This window comes from Salvia hispanica, chromosome 5 (genome assembly GCF_029641045.1).
Source record: "Salvia hispanica isolate PSC_SH4W2 chromosome 5, Shi_PSC_v1, whole genome shotgun sequence".
In the NCBI taxonomy this organism is placed as follows: Eukaryota; Viridiplantae; Streptophyta; class Magnoliopsida; order Lamiales; family Lamiaceae; genus Salvia; species Salvia hispanica.
This window is the reverse complement of record NC_142696.1, coordinates 43,191,181-43,212,005: the sequence shown is the minus strand read 5'-3', so window position 1 is coordinate 43,212,005 and position 20,825 is coordinate 43,191,181. Positions and strand designations below refer to the sequence as shown.

Genomic DNA, 20,825 nt, shown 5'->3' with positions numbered 1-20,825 from the left:
TAATTTTCTCACTGTAAGAATGTACTACAGTACATTTTTATAATTAGTTTATTAATAGACCACAAAAAAATCTGCAGTTATAAGTTGTTTTTAAGTTATTAGTTAGAGGTGAAATGAGAGTTAATTCCTTAATCAATTAAGCAATATATTATCTATAAGTTCATGGGTTAACTATACCATATATGAACAAGCAATATATAATCTATAAGTTCATGAAATGAGAGTTAATTATATCCAATCAAGTTTACAGTTATTCCTTAATCAAGATTTAAATCAATTTTTAATTATTTAATTATTCAATATCATAGTTGATTATTTAATACTTAATGTATGTAGCATTTATAGAGTTGCGGGAAATAAAAAAAAATGGAATAGATTATCTCAATGGATCACTACATAATTAATGTGAGATATCAAGAGTTATTGCGAATATTATTAGATAATAATAATAATAATAATAATAATAATAATAATAATAATAATAATAATAATAATAATAATAATAATAATAACTCTAAGGGTTAAATAAATTGAAAACGTGAAACATCAAGCATATTATAATTAATGTATTAATAAATTACCACACTTATTAATCACACCAAAAAAAATCTGAAATTGGAAAAGGAAAATGTGAATCAAATGACAGTAATATAAGGAGCTCATTATGTACACGAGCCTATATTTTAGTTTGGCAAAACTTGATTACTAAAACAAATTAGGTGTGCTTATTAATGATATAATATTTCAATTGTAGACGTATGAATAACGTTTTATTCTATATCATATTCATACATTGGGATGTACAGCAGCTATATTTATCATGAAAGTAGAATTAACTTTTATTAAGTTTTAAGGGAGCTTCTGCAAAATGTTTATGGAAACCAGTATTAATTAATATCCATAATATTAAATTATGGAGTACTATATTTTTATAATTCTTATCCACGGTCATATTTCATGGAGTATATTCTGCCAATCAATCATCCATAAATCATAATCTATCATTGATTATAATACTATATAAATTTGCTAAATAAATCACAAAATTTCAATCCAATTTTAATTAATCTCGTAGTACTTCTTTTTTTTTTTTGAATGAAAAATCCATATTCCTTAATTTTAATGAAATCGACTGTGATGTGTGAGTTGAAAATATTCGCATGGACAAAACGACGTCTTATGGTGACATTAAAATACAACGTTGCATTATTATTATAAAGTTTTTTCTTTGTTTTCCATTTTCTTTCTATATTTTCAGTTCACCTTTTATGTTGATATTGTCGGTTGGAATAGAGAAGAATATTGGACGTAAGAGACTAATTTTATTTGGAATAACAGAAACAAAAAGAAAAAATGTTTTATTTATTTCAATAAAAGAATGTTTTGAATATCATAAAAAAATATCCTATCATTTTGAGTATTACCGGAAGATGTTATTCTGCGTACTACTAAAAAAAAGTCATTTTAAATATTACTGAAAGATATCATTATGTATATAGATGAATAATTAAGATAAATTGAATTTTTTTTATTTTATAGTATTTCATTTTTAAATTCTTTAAGAAACGGATCATATTTAGTGAATTAAATAATTAATAGCTTGTACACACATATCATCTTAATTATCAAATGTATGATCGCTAATTTAGCAAATTTAGGCGAGGTTTTCAAGGTAGCCACAATATATTTAATTACTAGTATACATTTTGTTTAAAAGGAAGAATATATTTTTCTCTCTATCCTTATCCCATTTTCGTTAGTTTTTTATCCCCTTTTATCGTAAAGCGTTATAATACAGATAAATACACATAGTATTCTGTGTACAAATCGAATTTCATACATCGGCTTTAATTTTAACATTCTCAATTTTTTCGAGAGGATGGATATTGCTAAATCTTGGTATTACATAGATAGATAGATACACATAGTATTCTGTATATATATATGTATTGTGACTTGTGCATCACAAAATAGTGGTCAGGATATTATTGTTTAACAAGATCTATCGGAAATTATGTTGAAGTTATTTTGAAAAACACAATTATATAGTTCCACTAGAGCATTTAATACTCCCTTCGTCCCACTTTAAGAGTTCCGGTTGAGTTCGACACGGACTTTAAGAAATATAAAGGAAGGTTGATGAAAAAAATAATAGAATGCTACGTTTATATATTAGTAGTTTTATAATAAAAGGTGAGTGGAATGTGAGGCCTATCACCAATTATGAAATATTTCAACCAGAACTTCTAAATTGAGATACTTAAAAATAATAAATTGGAATGGAGGGAGTAATAAATTCACACCAATTAATTTAGAAGTATATATATAAGTTCCAACGGTATAAAAATGCCATTCAATACCCATGAATAAAGTGTCATCAGTTAGTAGTAGTTTATTAGTACATTCGTATATTAATTGAAATTTACGAGTTTCTCCAGAAAAATGAAATACATATATCCTTTGCAAAATCTCATATATCCTTTACAAAATCTTGATTTCAAGATCTTGATTTCAAGATATGATTTAATTTACGACAAATTGTGTATCGCCATCTTTGAAAAGAGTCTTCTTAGTAGAATCATTTCCAAATCATGACAATTCTTTCATCATTTTTCATCACACAAATAAATGGAAGAATTATCGGAAAATAGTTAATTGTTGTGGGCCCTATGATACCTAGCCATTTGCTGATATCTAAATGAAAAACGTGGCGCACGTGGAGCCGTGGATATCTCCTTTATATGTCGACAAATATCCTCTCGTGATTGACGGTCATGATTTGGGAGGCGCGATAACTCAGTTAGAATTATTTTTATCCATCATTTAAATTTGAGCGACAAACTCTTAATTAAGTTTTATAGTATACCCGCATATAATGAAGATTATAATTACTAAATTATTTAAGAGAGAATAAAATAAAATTATGTTCAGTTGCGAAAGGAAAAAGTAATACTCCTTCCGTCCTATTTTATGAATCCCTATTTACCATTTTTTTCTCCTTCCGTCCTATTTTATGAATCCCTATTTACCATTTTTAAGCATCTTATTTGAGTTCTGGTTAGAATATTCTATAAATGATAATAAGCCTCAAATTTCACTAATCTTTTTCTACTTATATACAAAATTAATACTATATAAAGGCAATACTCACATTTCATTATCTTTTTTCACCAATTTTTCTTTATTTTCTTAAAACTTGTGGCAAACTCAAATGAGATTCCTAAAGTGGAATGGGGAAAGTAATATTTACACATATTTTATAACAATTCAAATTTCTTAATTATATTCTTTGGGAACTTCGTATTGTATAGTGTTTGAGTTACGATAGTTTTTGCCTTTTGGAAACATATTATTTCTTTCATAAGTAGTATTCGTATAAAATTGCAGTAATGACTCGTTTGGTTGCCATGTCAGAAAATAACAAGATAGCTATAAAATACACAATTCACGCTAAAAATAAGTTACATAAAAAACCTTTACAACACAATATAGAATAACAAAAACAATGGAAACCATGCATAAAATTGTATACTACACATTTTATTATTATTCAAGTTTGAATTGACTAATAAGAAAACAAATACTATTCTTATATACTACTAATATCTAAAAGTATCAATGGAAAACTGAAATTTCAATAAAATAAAAATATCACACTATGCATTATAAGTTTCTTTTATGTCTCTATTTTAATATGTACTCTCTTCGTTCCTTTGTAGCTAAATCATACTTCTCTTTTTGGATTATTTCACTATTGTTGAGTTAGTTCATTTTTTAGCAAAAAAATAAATATAAATCTTTTTTTTTATTTTTTCACTGTATTCTTTTTTTCATCTTTCAACTTTATTTACTCTATTTTTCTTATATTAAATGCTAAAAGAAATGTCTATTTTACATAGGAATGGTGTGAGTTTATATTACTCCACAAAAGAAACATTGGTATTATTCAACTAACATGTCAATAAAATAAATTTTTTTTTTTGTTTGATCATATGTCATATGTACCCAATCCGCCTTTAGTGGAATCTGACTAATACTCTATCGAAGTTTAAGATTGAAAGTTTCTCAGCAGGTGGTGGTTTTAAACCCAAGACCACCGCAACTCTATGTTGCCAACTGCGCTACGACTCGTCACCAAACCGCACACACAAAAAGTAGCGTGTTAATAGTTTATGTTGATTATTAGGATATGTTTGCTTCAATTTATATCTACGAATACCAAACTTTTGATCTTATTTAACCGGCAAATATGACGAAAATAATGGGATAAAAAAACTATCAAAATGTGCCACGAAATATTATTACGGTCTAAATGTAGTAGTACTAATATATTTTATCTTAAGAAAATGCGATGATGTACTATTTTTGAGTAGGGTCTCGATAAAAGATGTAATTTTAGTATTTTACATTATAATTCAAATATTTATACTTATTTAGTTATTCCAGATATTTATATCTAGCTTCTTTTATACTCTAGTATTTTGTTTGATCCCAACTCATCATTAATTCAGAACTGTAATGGAGTATATTTAAATTTTTTTAGGCCAAACTCTCTTTAGAATTTAAAACTTATGAAGTACACTTGAAATCTTATGACCATATATTAAATTATTAATGTCGTGAATGGAGCCATGGAGGCAAAATCATAGTAAAAATAAATTTAAAAGACTACATTAATTTTAAAAAATTGCAACGGGCTGAAATAATTTTTTAATAAATACATATACTATGAATTTTCCAGTTCAGCCCATGATCGTCACGTGTGTCGGACCCTATCCATGGTCATGAGAAGGCACCAATTATTTTAAATTTTTAACTGTGGTGGTCAAGAGTTATTTTAAATCCTCCAATTACTAAAATAATTTTTTAATGATTTTTTTTAAATAGGGAGTATAACATATGTTTGTCTCCGTTGTTTAGCAATATTTATTTTGAGCAATTTAAGAGAATTTTGTTCGAGTTAAAACGAAAGCATTTTATGTTATTTTTAAGCATATTATGGGTTTATACTTTAATTTATACTCTTGTTTTAATGAGATGGAGGAGAATTTTGGATTTTGTACCTTATCTCCCATATTATCTTAAGTTCATAACAACAATACTTATCCTTAAGATCTTGGCTTATTCCCCTATTTAAGCAAACACCCCATATTGCCAGATAGATACAATTTTAAGTTTTTAACAATTATCCTTAATAAGTAGGTAAGACTATGGTATAGAAGAAATTTAATCTGTCAAAACGCAACCAACCAATTAAAATGTGGCACGTCACATAGAGGCGTGGAATTGACCGTTTTAGAAAAGAATTAGTGGTTGCTGGATGGATTAGAGTTGTTAAACTGTCACGTGGAACCCACAGCTTATATTAGTAGATGGCAAAAGTGGGGGCCAGTTTATCCACAAAATTAATTTTTTACTTATGACGTGGGGAACATGCACTTTTTAATTTATCGTTTTCATATTCCCGTGCAATAATATTAAATCAAATATAGTATTTAATTTACTCGATTATAATAATAACCATTACTACAAATTAAGATCGATGTACTATTATTCTGTTTGGTTCAACCAAATAACGATAATTATAATTATTTTATTTTTACCTGCATGAGTCATGACCTATCATTATGTACTGGCGGCGGGTTTTTCATCACCAATACTTCATCCGTCCATAAAAAGTAGTATGAACATTTAGTTTCACATGAGTTTAATGTATAATGGATAAAGTAAGAGAAATATTTTTTTTAAAATATTATTTCTGGAGAATGAGTCACGTCTCACCAAAGGGAAATGAGTTTCTAAAATTAAAAAATTCGTGAAATACTTTTTAGGATGAACTAAAAATAAAAAAAATCGTACTTTTCAAAGAATGAGGAAATATTATTATTACCTTCAATATTTAATAATTAATAGAATTTGTATACGTGTATGTACCGTAACATGAATTGTTTAGTTTGTAATGATCGTTAACGCTTTTAATTTTATTTTTCTTTCGGATAAAATGAAATTCACTGTTTTATACGTGGAAGCAAAATGCATTATTTGACCCCAAACTTACAATTTACAAATATATTTTAAACTGCTCCTCACAAAATGCATTATTTGGCCCCACCCGAGTTGACTGCAAAATTGTCAACAGATAAATAACTTAAAATTCTAAAAACAAATAAGTAATGTTTTCTTTTCTGATTTATCATCGTCCGCCAATAAATTGGACCACTGAGTCTAGATGTGATATTTTAATTTCTGAGTAAAGCAACTAATTATACTAGTATTTTTATTAAAATACATATACTATAATATTATATGACATATTCGATGTAATGTTCTTTTATGGAAATTGAAAACTACAACACAATTCGACCAATTATATTGCAGCTAGAGTCATTGAATGGAGATCTATTTAAAAGAGCCGAGACAGATGAGTCGTTGTAATAGTTTTTTGGCGTTGCCTTTTAGTTGTAGTACTGTATTCAATTATATATATGGAGTAAGAGGGAAGTGGGAAAAGGAAATGTGTAATTTTTGGTGTTTCATTTTCATTGGAATTGGTAGCTACCACAGATATGATCTTAACACATGGTCCCTTGCCCGACTTGGATAATTACTTTTCACCTTCAAATTGATCTAAGTTGGCCATTCGTCATTCCAAAACCACATGTATGTCATAATACTAGTTTCGAAATCTTTTGAAGTATTTAATCATATCATGGATATTTGGGGATCATATTTGAATATACCTTGGATGTATTAATATTCGTGTGATAAATATTGTTCAAAAACAAAAACTTGTTAGCCCATTGAATCTTGTGATCTAATAGTTAGATTAATGTCATCTATCATCTAATAATGTAGATTATTAGTCTAATAATATAACTTAGCTAATAATGTAGGAGCACTATTTTAGTAAAATAATATACTACTAGCATTTTAGTATGATAATGTAGGTGACTAATAATGTGTCTTTTCACAATCATTCAATCCAAGAATCCAAGGACCGTGTTTTGTGATGTGTTTTATACTAAGGAGGTGTGAGGACCCTAACATATTCATACTTTGTAATTACAACTATCGATTGATTACAAATTAAGATCATATTATAATTTGTATACAAATTTGAATTCAAAGTAATCTTAACTCATCTCAATATCAGATGACATTGCACAATTTTATTATAAAATTAATTTTTTCAACCAACTTTCAATGATAATTCCTAAAATTTTCCAGATCAAAATGATATGTTTAATAGCAATGGTGTAAGAGTTATGATTTAAATGAAAATAAGTACGAAGGGAATACTATTTTTTTTTGTTAAGGAGGAGTATAAAAATCAGAAAAGGAAAAGAGAAAGATTTTTGTTGGAAAAGGATTAAATTTACAACAACTTGTCATTAAATAGAAGGAAATGGAAGACACAAAATGGCATAATCTAGAGCATCGGCATCAAATACACTTTACAACGACAACGATATATTGTCCTTTCATACTGCTGTGGATAAACCTAATCTACTTTCGAAAGCGACTCTTGACCCCTACACATATCTTTTTTGTGGATTTGGACTTAGCCACGCAGATTTTCTGCAATTTCTTTTTGTTTTTATTTTCATTTTGTTTACTAGGAGTAATATAACCACCAACACTTGTGATTATTTTATACGTTTAGCACCTCCATCCATCCGTTTATTAATATCTAACCGTTGAAATTTCAACTATAATTTTGTTACACTAAATTCTGCCTATTTACCCTAAAAATATGAGAAAAATAAAAGGATTATATACTTCACGAAAAATGAAAATTAGTTATAATGACGTCAATATGTAGACTAAAATTATCAAGATTGAATTAGTTTCGTTGGTGATGATTAAGATCTTTATATCTGCTGTCATTCATATTTGGAAGGCTTAATATTTGAATTACTTTGCAACACCTAGACTCAATTTAGTTACTATACTAAATTTAAACATCATTCATATACTTGTGTCACTAAAGTCCTAAAGTTGAAAACATTTCCCACTATAGATAGATTATGATTGAAAGATTAATCATTTCTAGTTTCATGGAGTTGGAAGAGACGTGAAAATTAGTAGACGTTTTAATAATAAAGTAACAACCGAAAAGGGCAAAAAAATCTCTTTATTAGTCATCTCTAGGAAGCAAATTGATTTAGTGGCCTAACATTCATTTCAATGCATATCCACCACTTTTGGCTTTATAGATATGCTATGATTCTATCTATAATTATATGGAGTAGTATAATTTAGTACTACTAGTATATATCGAAACAATAGATTTAATTTGCTTGGTCATATACATATCCAAAGCTGTATGCTCCTATCTCAGAATAACTGACTATTTTGAAAAGGTTGTATTCTAAAATCTAACATAAGTGTTTAATTTCAGATTTTTTTGTAAAAGTATCAATACTAAATTTGCTATTGTTCAGCTTTTAGTACTATTATAAATTGATAAATCTGAAGACTGTTTATATGTGTGCAAACGGCATAATTTTCTTCGATTGTAGGTCATGTTAAGTGGGTGTTTTCACAATGTGAGAAAATTGAGATTTGGGCTGTGTAAAATATTTATCCCTCCAACTTTTATAGCTTATCATTATCTCCTTGAAAATTGAGAAACAAATTCCTGCGGATGAGTATGCAAATGGGAATAAAGAATATTTGAAAGTGACGACTATAGAAAAGGAATAAAGAACTATTTAATTCCCTTTATATGGTACTCATGGTTTTATTTATTTATTTTGTTTCGATTTCATTTTAATTCAATTCATACATGGCATCGCGGTTAGGCTTTAACACGCAGATTTTGGGTTCTTGATATTTTCAAGCCCAAAATGGATTAATAAATTCTAATACCCCATAAAACACGCAATTTAATCCCAAATAATACCCATAAACATGCAATTTACCCCCAAACAATGTTTCCAATACCTAAAAGCTTAATACACTAATGTTATATTAACGCTACATAAGGTCATGGAAATATTGTTGGAGTTGTATACATGAAAGTCTATTTTAATACTCCATATGTCCAAAAATATAGTCTCACTTGTGGACGAAAGAAATTATTCGTGGATGGAAAAGGTGAGAGGAAAAGTAGAAGTAGGAGAGGGAAAGTAAAAAGTACTACTAAAAGATATGGAGAAAAAGTGGGTAAAGTACGAGAAAGTTTCTACTTTGAAATGAGACTATTTTTTATTGATACCCTAAAATGGTAAAATGTGACTAGTATTTTTTTATAGACGGAGAGAGTGTATATTACAGCTTCGATCATTCTATTATTTTCAATATTTAAAAATGAAATATTACTATCACATGGCTCGTCATTGATAGTCTAAAGATTATGTTGCGAGCAAATACATTATATTTCTATTATTATAGTAATTGAAAAAACGAGCTCAATTGTTCAGCATTATAGGGTAAATGGTGATTATGTCAGTGATTATGGTTCTCTTATCCAACCTCCTTGCGAAGATAATACTTTCTCTGTCCCACAATAAGAGTCATGTTTTGTCATTTCAGTCTATTCCACAATAAGAATCTTATTTTACTTTTACTATAAATGGTAAGTAGACTCCATATTTCACTCACATTTTATTATAAAAACAATATACACTATCTTATTCAACTTACTTTTCTATACATTTCTTAAAACCCGTGTCATAACTAAAAATACTCCCTCCGTCCCGGATAATTCGTCTCAGTTTTCCATTTCGGTTCGTCCCACATAATTTGTCCCATTTCACTTTTACCATTTTTGGTAGTGGACCCAATATTCCACTAACTCATCCCTACTCACATTTTATTATAAAACTAATATATAAAGGTAGGTACCACATTCCACTAACTTTTTATCCATTTTTCATTACAATTCTTAAAACTCGTGCCCGGTCAAAGTGACCCGAATTATCCGGGACGGAGGAAGTAACTCTTATTATAGGACGGAAGGAGTAAGTACTTTCACAAGAAGACTAACTATCATGATAGTTGTAGAGACTATGCATAAAGTCTTCTCATTACAATGAAGCACAACTCATTTGGTAAGATATTTTTCCTGTAATCAATAGATCAAGTGTTCGAGTCATCACGAGACTCGTGATGAGAACCATTGTTATTGTTGACCTCTTTAATTAAAAAAAATGTATAAAGTCTTCTCATCTTGGAATGATCAATGACCTATTATGGTATTTAAATGATCAAAATAGATAAGTCAATCTTGTTGATGAGATTTCAAAAATGATCATTTTTTAATACTTGTATATTACATTGAGCATACATACTATTAATTTGTTAATAAATAAGGTATTTTGTAACCCAAAAGTTCAGACATATTGGACAATGATGATTAAAATCAGACACGTCGGGATCAAAGTTGAGGTCAGTTATATCCCTCTGAGAGATTTAACGCAAAAGTGTCATCTATACAATATATAAAAGGAAAGTTTTGAGGGTATTTAGAGAAATAAGAGAAACTTTGGAAGTATTTAAGGAATAGCCTTTTGTTTGTAAATTTAAAATTCAAAATTTATGACCAAATTTTAGTGATTTTTTTTTTAAATCTGCATAATCTTTTGTTAATTTCATTTATACATAATATTGTAAATGGCCATTTAATAAAGATATAAATTTTGGGCCTACGAGGTTATTATTTTCTTGGTCCATTATTATTAGTTAAGTTAATAATTGTTAGTTGTAGGTTTAATTTTGAAACCTAAATATTAGAATTTTTTTGATAACCAAGAGTTATGAATAATAGTTTTTCATCATATTTTATGTAATTTTTACGTGTTTGTAATTTGTGGATCTTACTAATTATAATTTGTTTTATGTAGCAGATATAGGTAGATTCGTTGAGAGTTCCATAATTATAAGTGATACTGGAGTATAATTCTTTTAATGTGAATGAGAGTAATTTGTATTGATCTACTTTGATTCAAGATGAAGGTATTTACTTATTATTTTTTATCGTGAATATTAATAACATTATAAATGCATTAAAATTGTTTTAATCAAGCACAAGTTCTCGATTTTTGTTAATTCTTTTGTTATTAAATTGGTGTTAATTATTTTACATATTTGACATTATTTAATTTATGTTTTTCCTTATTGTTTTAATGTTTTAATGATTATTACAACTATTGATTAAATTTTTATGCTAAAGTAGTGTTTATTTATCAATATGTTTATTTTATTTTATTTGCAGAATTTTGGAATATTGGTGATGTTTCTTTTACGTGTTCAAATTATGGTACATTCTTTTTTTTATTTGCGGAATACTTGGGAATCCATGTAAAGCCACTAATCCTAAATAGTCACTTTGTTGTATAAATACTTAAAGTAGGACCTACATCCCACCAAATTTTTCAACTCACTTTCCATTACATTTCTTAAAACACGTACCGGGGCAAAGTGTGTCAATATTTGGGGGAGGAGGTAGTACTTTATAATGATATTATTATTATTGATAGAAGCTAATTTAGATTGAAATTGACTGTCTTCTTGTGGTCTCTCATTAATTATGAGCAACTAGGGTGAGGTATTGATTCACGGGAGAAGACGACACATGTTGATCAATGATGAGGAACTATTTGGCCTAAGAATTGGCTTGGTGAGATAATATGTTTGCACCTCCTCTATTATTTCAGTGATTCTAATCTAGACAGTTCTTGAATCTACTGCCCAATGTAACAGGTTTTTCAGAGTGCAACACTTTTTTATTCTCTCACTGTTCGTGAAAATGTCGAGTTTCTGTTGTAAGATATTTGTCTTTATAATTAGTTTTTGCTTCATTGTTATCAACTGTATTTCATGTTTAAGTTATTGGTACAATAAATTATTATTGTAGAAATTTGTGATTTTAGAACTTGAAATAATAATATTGTTTCTCATTCGGTATATGTGTTAATTTTTTTTCTCAGTCTAATTTTATATTTTTTAATAATTATTTTTTTTATATATATTTATAATTTCAGATTTCATATGATGATATTTTTATGAATTTGTAAAATCATTTTACAGTATAAAATAAGTTTAAATTAAAAAAATATGGACCGTGCATCGCACGTGGGTGATATTAGTTGTGGGTGATATTAGTTGTAAGTAAACTCTAACCAGTAGGAATTTAATTCTAGTATAATTAATAAGTTTAATTCATTAATGAATTATTAGATATTTTAAACGCAAGGAAATAATTAATTACTTGCTCGAATTATTCATAATTTGGCAATGAACCGAGAGTGCAATATTAATCCCTATAGTTGTACAAATTACTAGTGAGCTACAATTAAATTAAGGCTCAGTTAAACAATTGATAATGGTTATTTCAATCTTTTAACTCAAAACAACTAAAAGATTTATTCAATCTTTTCTCAAAAGTTTGCATCCATTTCCAGAATTTATCAACTCTTCAAGGATCTGAAACAATCGTTTCATCTAATTCAGAGCAACAATAAAAAGAGGGAGCAGAAAAGATTGGTGTATAAATCTGCATAATTCCAATGAAACGATCCACGAGGATAATGTATCAGCAGTAAAAAATATCTTGTTACTGAAACCTATCTGACAATGAATCCAACGATAGCGTCCCAGTATCCGGCTAACTGTAATGAAAATCGAAGTCCAGTAACAAAGCAGCCAACAGAAAGTAGACAACTATTTTCAACTAAAATTGGATAGCAATACCAGTAAAAGAGTTACCTGAGCTAGAATGCTTTTTCCCGTCTGACCTTCGATGACTAATCCTACCGTAAGACCAATCATTGCCCATGCACCATTAATAGCTTCAATTTGTCGCCTTCTCTGTAGAAAGCAGTAGTTTAAATTAGATTAATTACCTGTTTTTTAGAACTAATACTGGTATGTTTAAAATAAAGTCTGGCATGTAATAAGTTCCAAAACGCCAATCTTCTAAACAAGTCCTTGTGACTCAATACATTCACAGGTAGAAATTAGTTGAAATGATTCGTGTCTTTATGTTCCTTAAATGTTTAGAAGATGGTATTCCACTAATATTCATTCAGCAAAAACAAAATAAAATTTCTAGAATTTACTGAAAATTTAAAACAACTATAACTCACATGTTTATCGATCATAGATTTGAATTGAAAGGAATCTTGAATTTAAGAATGCTCAAAAGAACTTTCAAGGCCAGCTACTTTTCATCACTCGATAATTGTAAGGAACAAGAAATTTCTATTAAAATAGAATTTTACTCACTTTGAATTCTTCTTTTGCTTTGATTAGTTCCATCTGTTTGGCTGCTAATCTCTTTGCTTCTGAAGGATCGACCATGATTACTTCTTTTTTTGATTTTCCTTTCTCTGAAGATGCCTGTATATCAGCCAAAAGTGGAAGATAATTTTGTTAATAAAGAAAGCATCAACTGAAAGGGAGGTCACAAAGATGCTAGATGGCAACTCATTGGACTAGACAACACTACGGTGTGGAAACAACGTAGCTGTTTCATTCAAAGGTGTGTTCTAAAACAATTTTCATTACCATAAACTTAAAATTCCAGCACATCTGTTATACAAATATCTATAATGTGCCTTGCTTTCATGCACATGAAAATATATAGTAAGAAAAAAATTAAACCTTGGTAGTCAATCAGCTCTTGTAAGATAGTAAAACTATGGGCAGCCACAAAACGCCTCAATTCTATATTTTAGAAATAATGAAGAAGAAAATCACAAATATGGAATGAAAAGAATTATAAAACTTTTTTAAAAACTTCACCAACATTTCTACTCCAACCTAACTCCACTTTTGCACTAAATTTCAAGTAATGAATCGAGCTATACCAAATTCAGACTAATACTAGACATCCACACTCAATTGAGTGTGATATCAGGTGATTATGAATCATTTTGTAATCTTATGTAAATCAATATATTAGTATCACTTCATGTTTCTTGAGTTCTACATATTGATGTATATATTTAACTAGGATTTGTTTAGAATTTTATTTAACTTAGGCTGCTATCTACACTTAGTTTCTTACCTACCGATAATATTATACTTGCTCGGGATCAGGTCTATAAAGGATATACTAAAGAATTACATGTGTGCTAAAACAAGGATAAGGTAAGCGACAACAAGATACGGGTAGTCATGAATTAAGTGCAACTGCGAGACTTATACATTGGTCGCATCACTAATAACATACCTCAAAACATCTTAGAGCAAATTCAAACCAAAAATGCAAAAGCCTGGTGTGGTGCATACATTTGGATTTGCCAAGACACGGATAGCTTGCCCCGTTATTCTTCGAGGAAACAATCCCTCATTTTGCTTTCTTTGCAGTCCCCACCTAGAAGAGAGAAATTAGCTAATTAAAATACCTAAATATCACTACTCGAATCGCCTATCCTCAGAAAAAGGAACACTCTACAAAAGCTTAAAACCCTCTATAGTAATACAATTTCATTTTTAATGATGATGATAAAAAACAGTTCAAATGGCAGACTACCCCATCCCCATCAAAATTGAAGATAAGGGGATACCAATCAACTACTAGTACTAATATACTTAGATACAATTCCAAGAAATTGGAGATTTGGGGGTTACCAATCAACTAATAAAACGACCACACATTGACTAATTAACTGGCGAAGTAGATTCAATTTATGCAAATAAGTGATCAATTATAGAAATCATAATCCACATATAAAAATTGGAAACCTTGAAGATGTAATTCTCCACAATCTACAGAACATATACGAATCCTCTCACGGGCATCGAATAAAACAGCGATTCAGAGGGGGAAAGGAAGAGTAAAAGGTAGGAGAGCTTGGACGTACTCGAAAGCAGTAGAGGAATGAGAATTGGCGGAAGATGATCGGCGTGCTGAGAAGGGGAGGCCCCCATTGGCAAACGGCGTCGTTGTAAGTAACATCGTTGGATTCGACTCTGTGTGTGTGTGTGGAGTTGAAGGATTGTGTTAATGAATTGAGTGAGATGACGACGTTGGGATCTGCTGTCCACCCAAACGCTTGGTTGGATAAATTTCCATCAATTTTTTTCTCTTTTTGGGCATTCCATTCTTTTTAGGGATACATTATCCATTACTTTTTATTACTTAATACATTATCCACTTTTTTAGTAAAATAAAGTACTATTGCATAATTTAGAAATAGAAATTTTTGAATTTTAGTGCATAATTGTTAAATATGGGAGACAAAGAAAAGTAATGGTGGAGGAAAAAATTTCTAAAATAAAAAGTTAATAATTTTAAGCAACATACAGAAACAAAAATGAATAGTTTCTATTTTTAAAAAACGGAGCTAAGTAGGACTACTATTTTTTGTGACTTTTATTTGTATTTTCTGATAATGAGTAAATTAGAAGGGGATCATCCCAATCTGTAGTCCGAACCTTTAAATTGGTTGCAAATTTATAGCAGTAGTAGCAGTAAATTAGAAAGAGATCTTCCAATTTTTTGCTGATATTTAAACTTTTGTTCGGAGGAAAGAATTCGACATGTTTTCACTTTTCGATGCTAAATCCAGGATTAATTAATGCTTTAGGAGTACTCCGTAGTAAATAAGGAATATTTACACTTGCTTGCACCAGCTCAAAAGTACCGAAAACCATAGAAAATTTACCAAAATGCATAACCTACAGACACTTCCATACAAGATGAAAATGGATAACAGATGGGAAGATGATGAAGATCGACGAACAACAAAAACAGCAGCCATTCAATGCTAGCAATAAGAGCCTTGTCCATTTCTCTAAATCAACAAAACTTGTTTCAGATCTATGTTCATGGCAGAAACCAAGAAAAGTTGCTTTGCAAGAACTAAGTCAGACCATTTCCAATGGGTGAATGGTGAATGGTGATAGCTTCGACATTTAGAAATGATCAAGGCTAATCCACCACAAACTTTGATGAGTTGTAAAACTAGGATCGTACTAAACTCAAGCTATCCTCCAAACCAAACACTCTCTAATTCTATTTATCTCCTTCGCCTCGGGCTTGGGAGTTTTTCTCCTACGATAAATACACGACTTCATACCCACCCACAATTATATGAAGGCCAGCAGCCACATACTGTATTTCAAGAAAGCTTAATCACCCAATATTTCAAAGTCCTGACTAGCTGTAAATTTCAAGAATATCAAACTAACAATTCTTCACATCAATGTGACTATGCTCATAGGCATATGTATAACCAGCAAAGAAAAATAAAAAAAATAAAACCACATCAGATCATCTTCAAAGATAGGTAATATATACATTAAGCTCAAAAAAGTTACCACCTTGCAAAAAACTTACACACATTCTAATCCATCAATCCTCTAAATTAACCGCCCAAACATTCTTCCACCGGTCTCCGCCAGGCGGATCCAGGTCGACCCGGGTCCGGCACACGGGGCAATTCGGTTTCCTCCCAATCCACCTATCCACGCAATTCGAATGAAACAAGTGCCTGCAAATCGGGATTTCCCTGCAGCTCTCCCCCTCCCGAAATGACTCCAAACAAATCGCGCAATCCGACGAATTGGGCGAATCGGCGACGCGATACGCGACGGCGGGGAGAAAGGCGTCGAAATCGGGCAAGGGCTCGGGGTCAGCGGGGGCGGGGCGGAGGAGGCGATTGCAGCAGCGGCGGGTGAAGTTGTTGGACATGAAGAGGAAGTTGATGAGGAGGATTGCCGCGAAGCCGAGGAAGAAGAGGAAGAGGGACGTGACGACTGCCATGATTACGCATTTGAGGAAGAAGAGGAGGAGTTTCCTCTGGCTCCGGTTCAGCACCCGATGCGGCGGCGGCGCGCGGCGGTGCTGGTTTGGTTGGGGCATCGTGTAAATTTAATTTCGTTTGGTGATTTTGTTCTTTGAATTGGATCTAGTGGTGATTTTGAGATGAAGGGGTGAACGATGTGATATTCTTTTTTTTTTACAATTTTTTTGGGGAAAAGTGATTTGGATTTGGACAGAGAGAGGGAGAGGACAATTTGCGCCACCAATTTATCTCAAATTTGTTATCTCACGTCACTAGGAAAGAATTTTTTTTGTGATTCCATAGGATTATTCCTACGGTTATATAATTACGACTCTCCCAAATAGGTTTATTGAGGTTGTAATGTGAATAAATACTCTCTCCGTCCCGGATTAGAAGTCACTTATTGTCATGACTCGAATTTTAAGAAAGAGTTGAAGTATGTAATAAATTAAGTGAGATGATGGAATGTATAATAAATAAAGTTAGTTGGTTGAAGCCTAGGTGAGTCCCTTTTGATTTTTTGGATTTTTATTTTTATTTTGATTTATTTTAATGTAGATAATTGCATTTTGACGTAATTTTGATGAACAATGGGTAAAACTGTATGACCAAATATAGAAAATTCTAAATGTAATTTTTAAATTGAGACGGACTTTTATAATAAAAAAGTGACTCTTAATCTAGAACAAAGGAGTAAAGTCGTTTTGTTTTGAATCTTTTTGATACATATGATATACATATGATATGTTTTAAGTTATAGTAACTTGTAAATAAGGCACATATATAGTTTGGGCTCACATCATTAAAATATATAGGCATGCCGATACTATGGCCACAAGGCCCAACACCTTAGGGTCATGTGACTATGTGAGTAACCGATTTAAATTAATGTTGTATAATTGGGCTTAATATTTAGCTATTTCTAGTTGATTTACCTTCGTTATAACTTATGAGAAAATTAAACATTGATACTCTTATTTATGGAGTAGTTAAGGTTTACAAATGGAAGTTATCGCCACCTTTGATAATTTTATCTCATTTTAAAAATTCGTTGTTTTTATCCTAATATGAATTACTCCCCGTGTCTTATAAAAATAGAAACTTTTTCAATTTTTGCATTTCTCATAAAAATAATACACTTTTATTTTTGGTAACAATAAGAGTCACATTTCACGTTTACCATAAATAGTACTCCCTCCGTCCCAGAGTATTAGACTCGCTTCTTTTGGGCACAGGATTTTAGGAGGTGATGTTTAATGGTGTAAATGAAATTGGTAATAAAGTAGATTAGGTGATGTGATGTATTTTTACTTTTAAATTTAAAATAAATGGAACACAGCTTTCAGATCTTTTAATTTCAGCTAACCGCTCTTGAACTTCTTTACGACAGGGGTGGTGGCGTCGGCAACTGGAGCTTTCCTCTTTCCTTGCACCACGACGAGTGATTTTCCTCCGCCACTGCCACTGCCAGCAGACCACGATGGCGAGCGAGTAAAGGGGCGTCGGGGGTTAACCCACCCATCATCGCTTGGATTAGGCTCACATATTTCGTCGTTGGAAGCCATGGATGCGTGAGTTTGACAGAAAATATTAGATCTAGGTTTTTTTTTTGGAAGAGGCGTGGAGAGAGAATGAGGGATTGAGTCTGGAAGAGAGAGAAGACAAAAAATGAAATGATGTTGGTGGGTTGGGTACCGATTTCCATTCAATTAACATTGGATTAATTAACATTATTTTAATCCTAATTGTAATAAGGGTGTTACTTAAATTCTTTAATTTTTATCATAAATAGAAAGTGGTCAAGTATGCTGGGACACCCCAAAATGGTATACGAGTCTAATACCCTGGGACGGAGGGAGTAAGTAGATCAAACATTTCATTAACTCACTTCACTCACATTCTATTAATTTTTCTAACCCACTATTCTTTACATTTCTTAAAATTCGTACCCACACCATATGTGATTTCCTATTATGGGACGGAGGGAGTAATAAAGTTATCACATTCTCTAGTAACAATAATCCAACCTTTTCATTTTACTTCTCTATTATTTACCAATTATGCATTAAAATTCATAACGTTTTCAAAGTTTTCATTTTTATGCGACAAATAGAGTATATTTTAATCTTTTAAAATATTAACTCTATCCTTTTTTAACTTTATAGTATCAATTTTATCATCAAAATTTTACTATAACGGGTGTGACATGACATGTTGAACAGTTGAAGGATAACCCTATTATTATTTCGCAACAAAAAAATTAGTTGAGCATGCTGATATTAATTTTCCACATTTTTCAAACATTTATCACAAAAATGATTGATGATATTAGTACAAGTTGAGAAAAATGAGGGTAAAATCAATAAATTGATAGAATAGAAAATAAATATAATAAAAAATGATTGAAGCATTATTAATGAAGAATGACTGAATCAAGTCCACTTTATTCTTCATAAGAGAAAAAACTGGCCGAATATAGAATTGGACTAATTTTGTAGAGATAAAAGAAGAGAGGCTATTATTTGAAGACGAAGGGAATATAAGCAAATGACCGTGGTCAAAATTCAGATAAATGACAAGAAAATAAGACAACCACTAAAAATATTAGACGTCTCAAATCAGTTGTCAAACATCATAGAAATTTATGGTGAGGAATGTGATATCAATGGTACAATCGTTTCGCAAAGACTAAAAGAAAACAAAATTTGAGCAAAAATAAAAAATAAATAACTACAATAATTTAATTAGTCATATAGTAACAATGATCAACTCACACGTACTCGACAGGAACGTTGAAGGCGACCTCCTTAATTATCAGTTGAGCAAGACCTAATTATAAAATAAACATTATTCAATAATCTTTAACACTGCTACGAGACTAATTTAATAGAGGAATTGATTTATCATTAATTGCTTTTGGTAATTTAAGCACCATTGTAACATTTTCCCAACATAATAATTTACATTTGTTTTTGGTCAAGATTGTGGTTCCAAGACGCGAGAAACGCGAGATTTTAGACCATGTTTCGAAGTAAGAAAAAATATTATAAATACGAAATGAAATACAATGAACACAAATTAAATGGATTCATTTCACACTGTCTGTTGCCTAGTGTATTATCTCTTTGGGTGTATATTTTCTAAATTTAAATTATATTGACGGTTTATCTATTAAATCATATTTAGAATTTAGGAGTTGATGGATTATAATCATTATATCGAATTGATGCTTGCTTTTATACTATGATGATGATATGATGATATGTTATTCACCTGTACATGAGCATCTCCAACAAAAAAATGTAAAATAAAATAGATATATTAGTATTTATTTATCTTTTCAAAAAATTAAATATACCCTTCCAAACAATAATACATTTTAACGGAAAAAGATACATTGAAAGATAAATTATTTTTTTAAAAATAAAAATAATAATACAAAATGCATTAAAAAAATATAAAGTGCATTAAAAAATATATAAAGTGCAATATCTTCTTAAATATCTTTTCCCTCGAAGAATGAATTTTCATGAAAGAAGCAAATATAGTAGTTATAAGATTTTACCTCTCCATCAATACCTCTTCAAAATGTATAATACATTCACAAATACTCTACCCTTGGATAATGATTTTTCATAGAAAAAAAAGTAAAAATATGATAATTATATGACTTTATCTCTTTATTTACCTCTTTTCTTAGAGATGCTCTGATTGATGAGTCTAATTATTCATAAAGTACATAAATACTAAATGATCCAAAAATTAAAACTCCAATTATATAATAAACAAGTTATGTACACCCTTGATTTTCTACTCAAAATTATGATTTGAAACCAACTAAATTAAGCATTTGGTTTGCTAAAAAAACTAAATTAAGGTTGTCTCCGGCGGCGCCCCTCCCATTCGCCCCTCCCACGCGCCCTTCCCATGCCACGTCAGCACTAGCCCCTCCCATTCCACTGCCACATCACTAGCCCTTCCCACTGCACTAGCCCTTCCCACTCGCCCCTCCCACTCGCCCTTCCCACAATTAAATTAATTCACAATTAAAATTTAAATTCACGAAAATAAAATGTAAATTCACGG

General features: G+C 30.4%; 2 protein-coding genes across 2 annotated transcripts; both read right to left on the bottom strand.

The window, feature by feature from the left end:
- Positions 1-12,474: 12,474 nt before the first annotated feature.
- LOC125190434 (uncharacterized) lies at positions 12,475-15,033 on the bottom strand. Its single transcript, XM_048087750.2, has 5 exons — positions 14,814-15,033; positions 14,239-14,323; positions 13,231-13,344; positions 12,712-12,813; positions 12,475-12,614 (listed from the first exon to the last, which is right to left on the bottom strand). Exons 1-5 carry the CDS (start codon positions 14,906-14,908, stop codon positions 12,570-12,572), a joined length of 441 nt encoding a protein of 146 aa, XP_047943707.1. The 5' UTR covers positions 14,909-15,033; the 3' UTR covers positions 12,475-12,569.
- A 1,168-nt stretch (positions 15,034-16,201) lies between these two features.
- On the bottom strand, positions 16,202-16,955 carry LOC125190433 (RING-H2 finger protein ATL56-like). The gene has a single exon (XM_048087749.2). It carries the CDS (start codon positions 16,814-16,816, stop codon positions 16,307-16,309), a length of 510 nt encoding a protein of 169 aa, XP_047943706.1. The 5' UTR covers positions 16,817-16,955; the 3' UTR covers positions 16,202-16,306.
- Between the last annotated feature and the right edge of the window lie 3,870 nt (positions 16,956-20,825).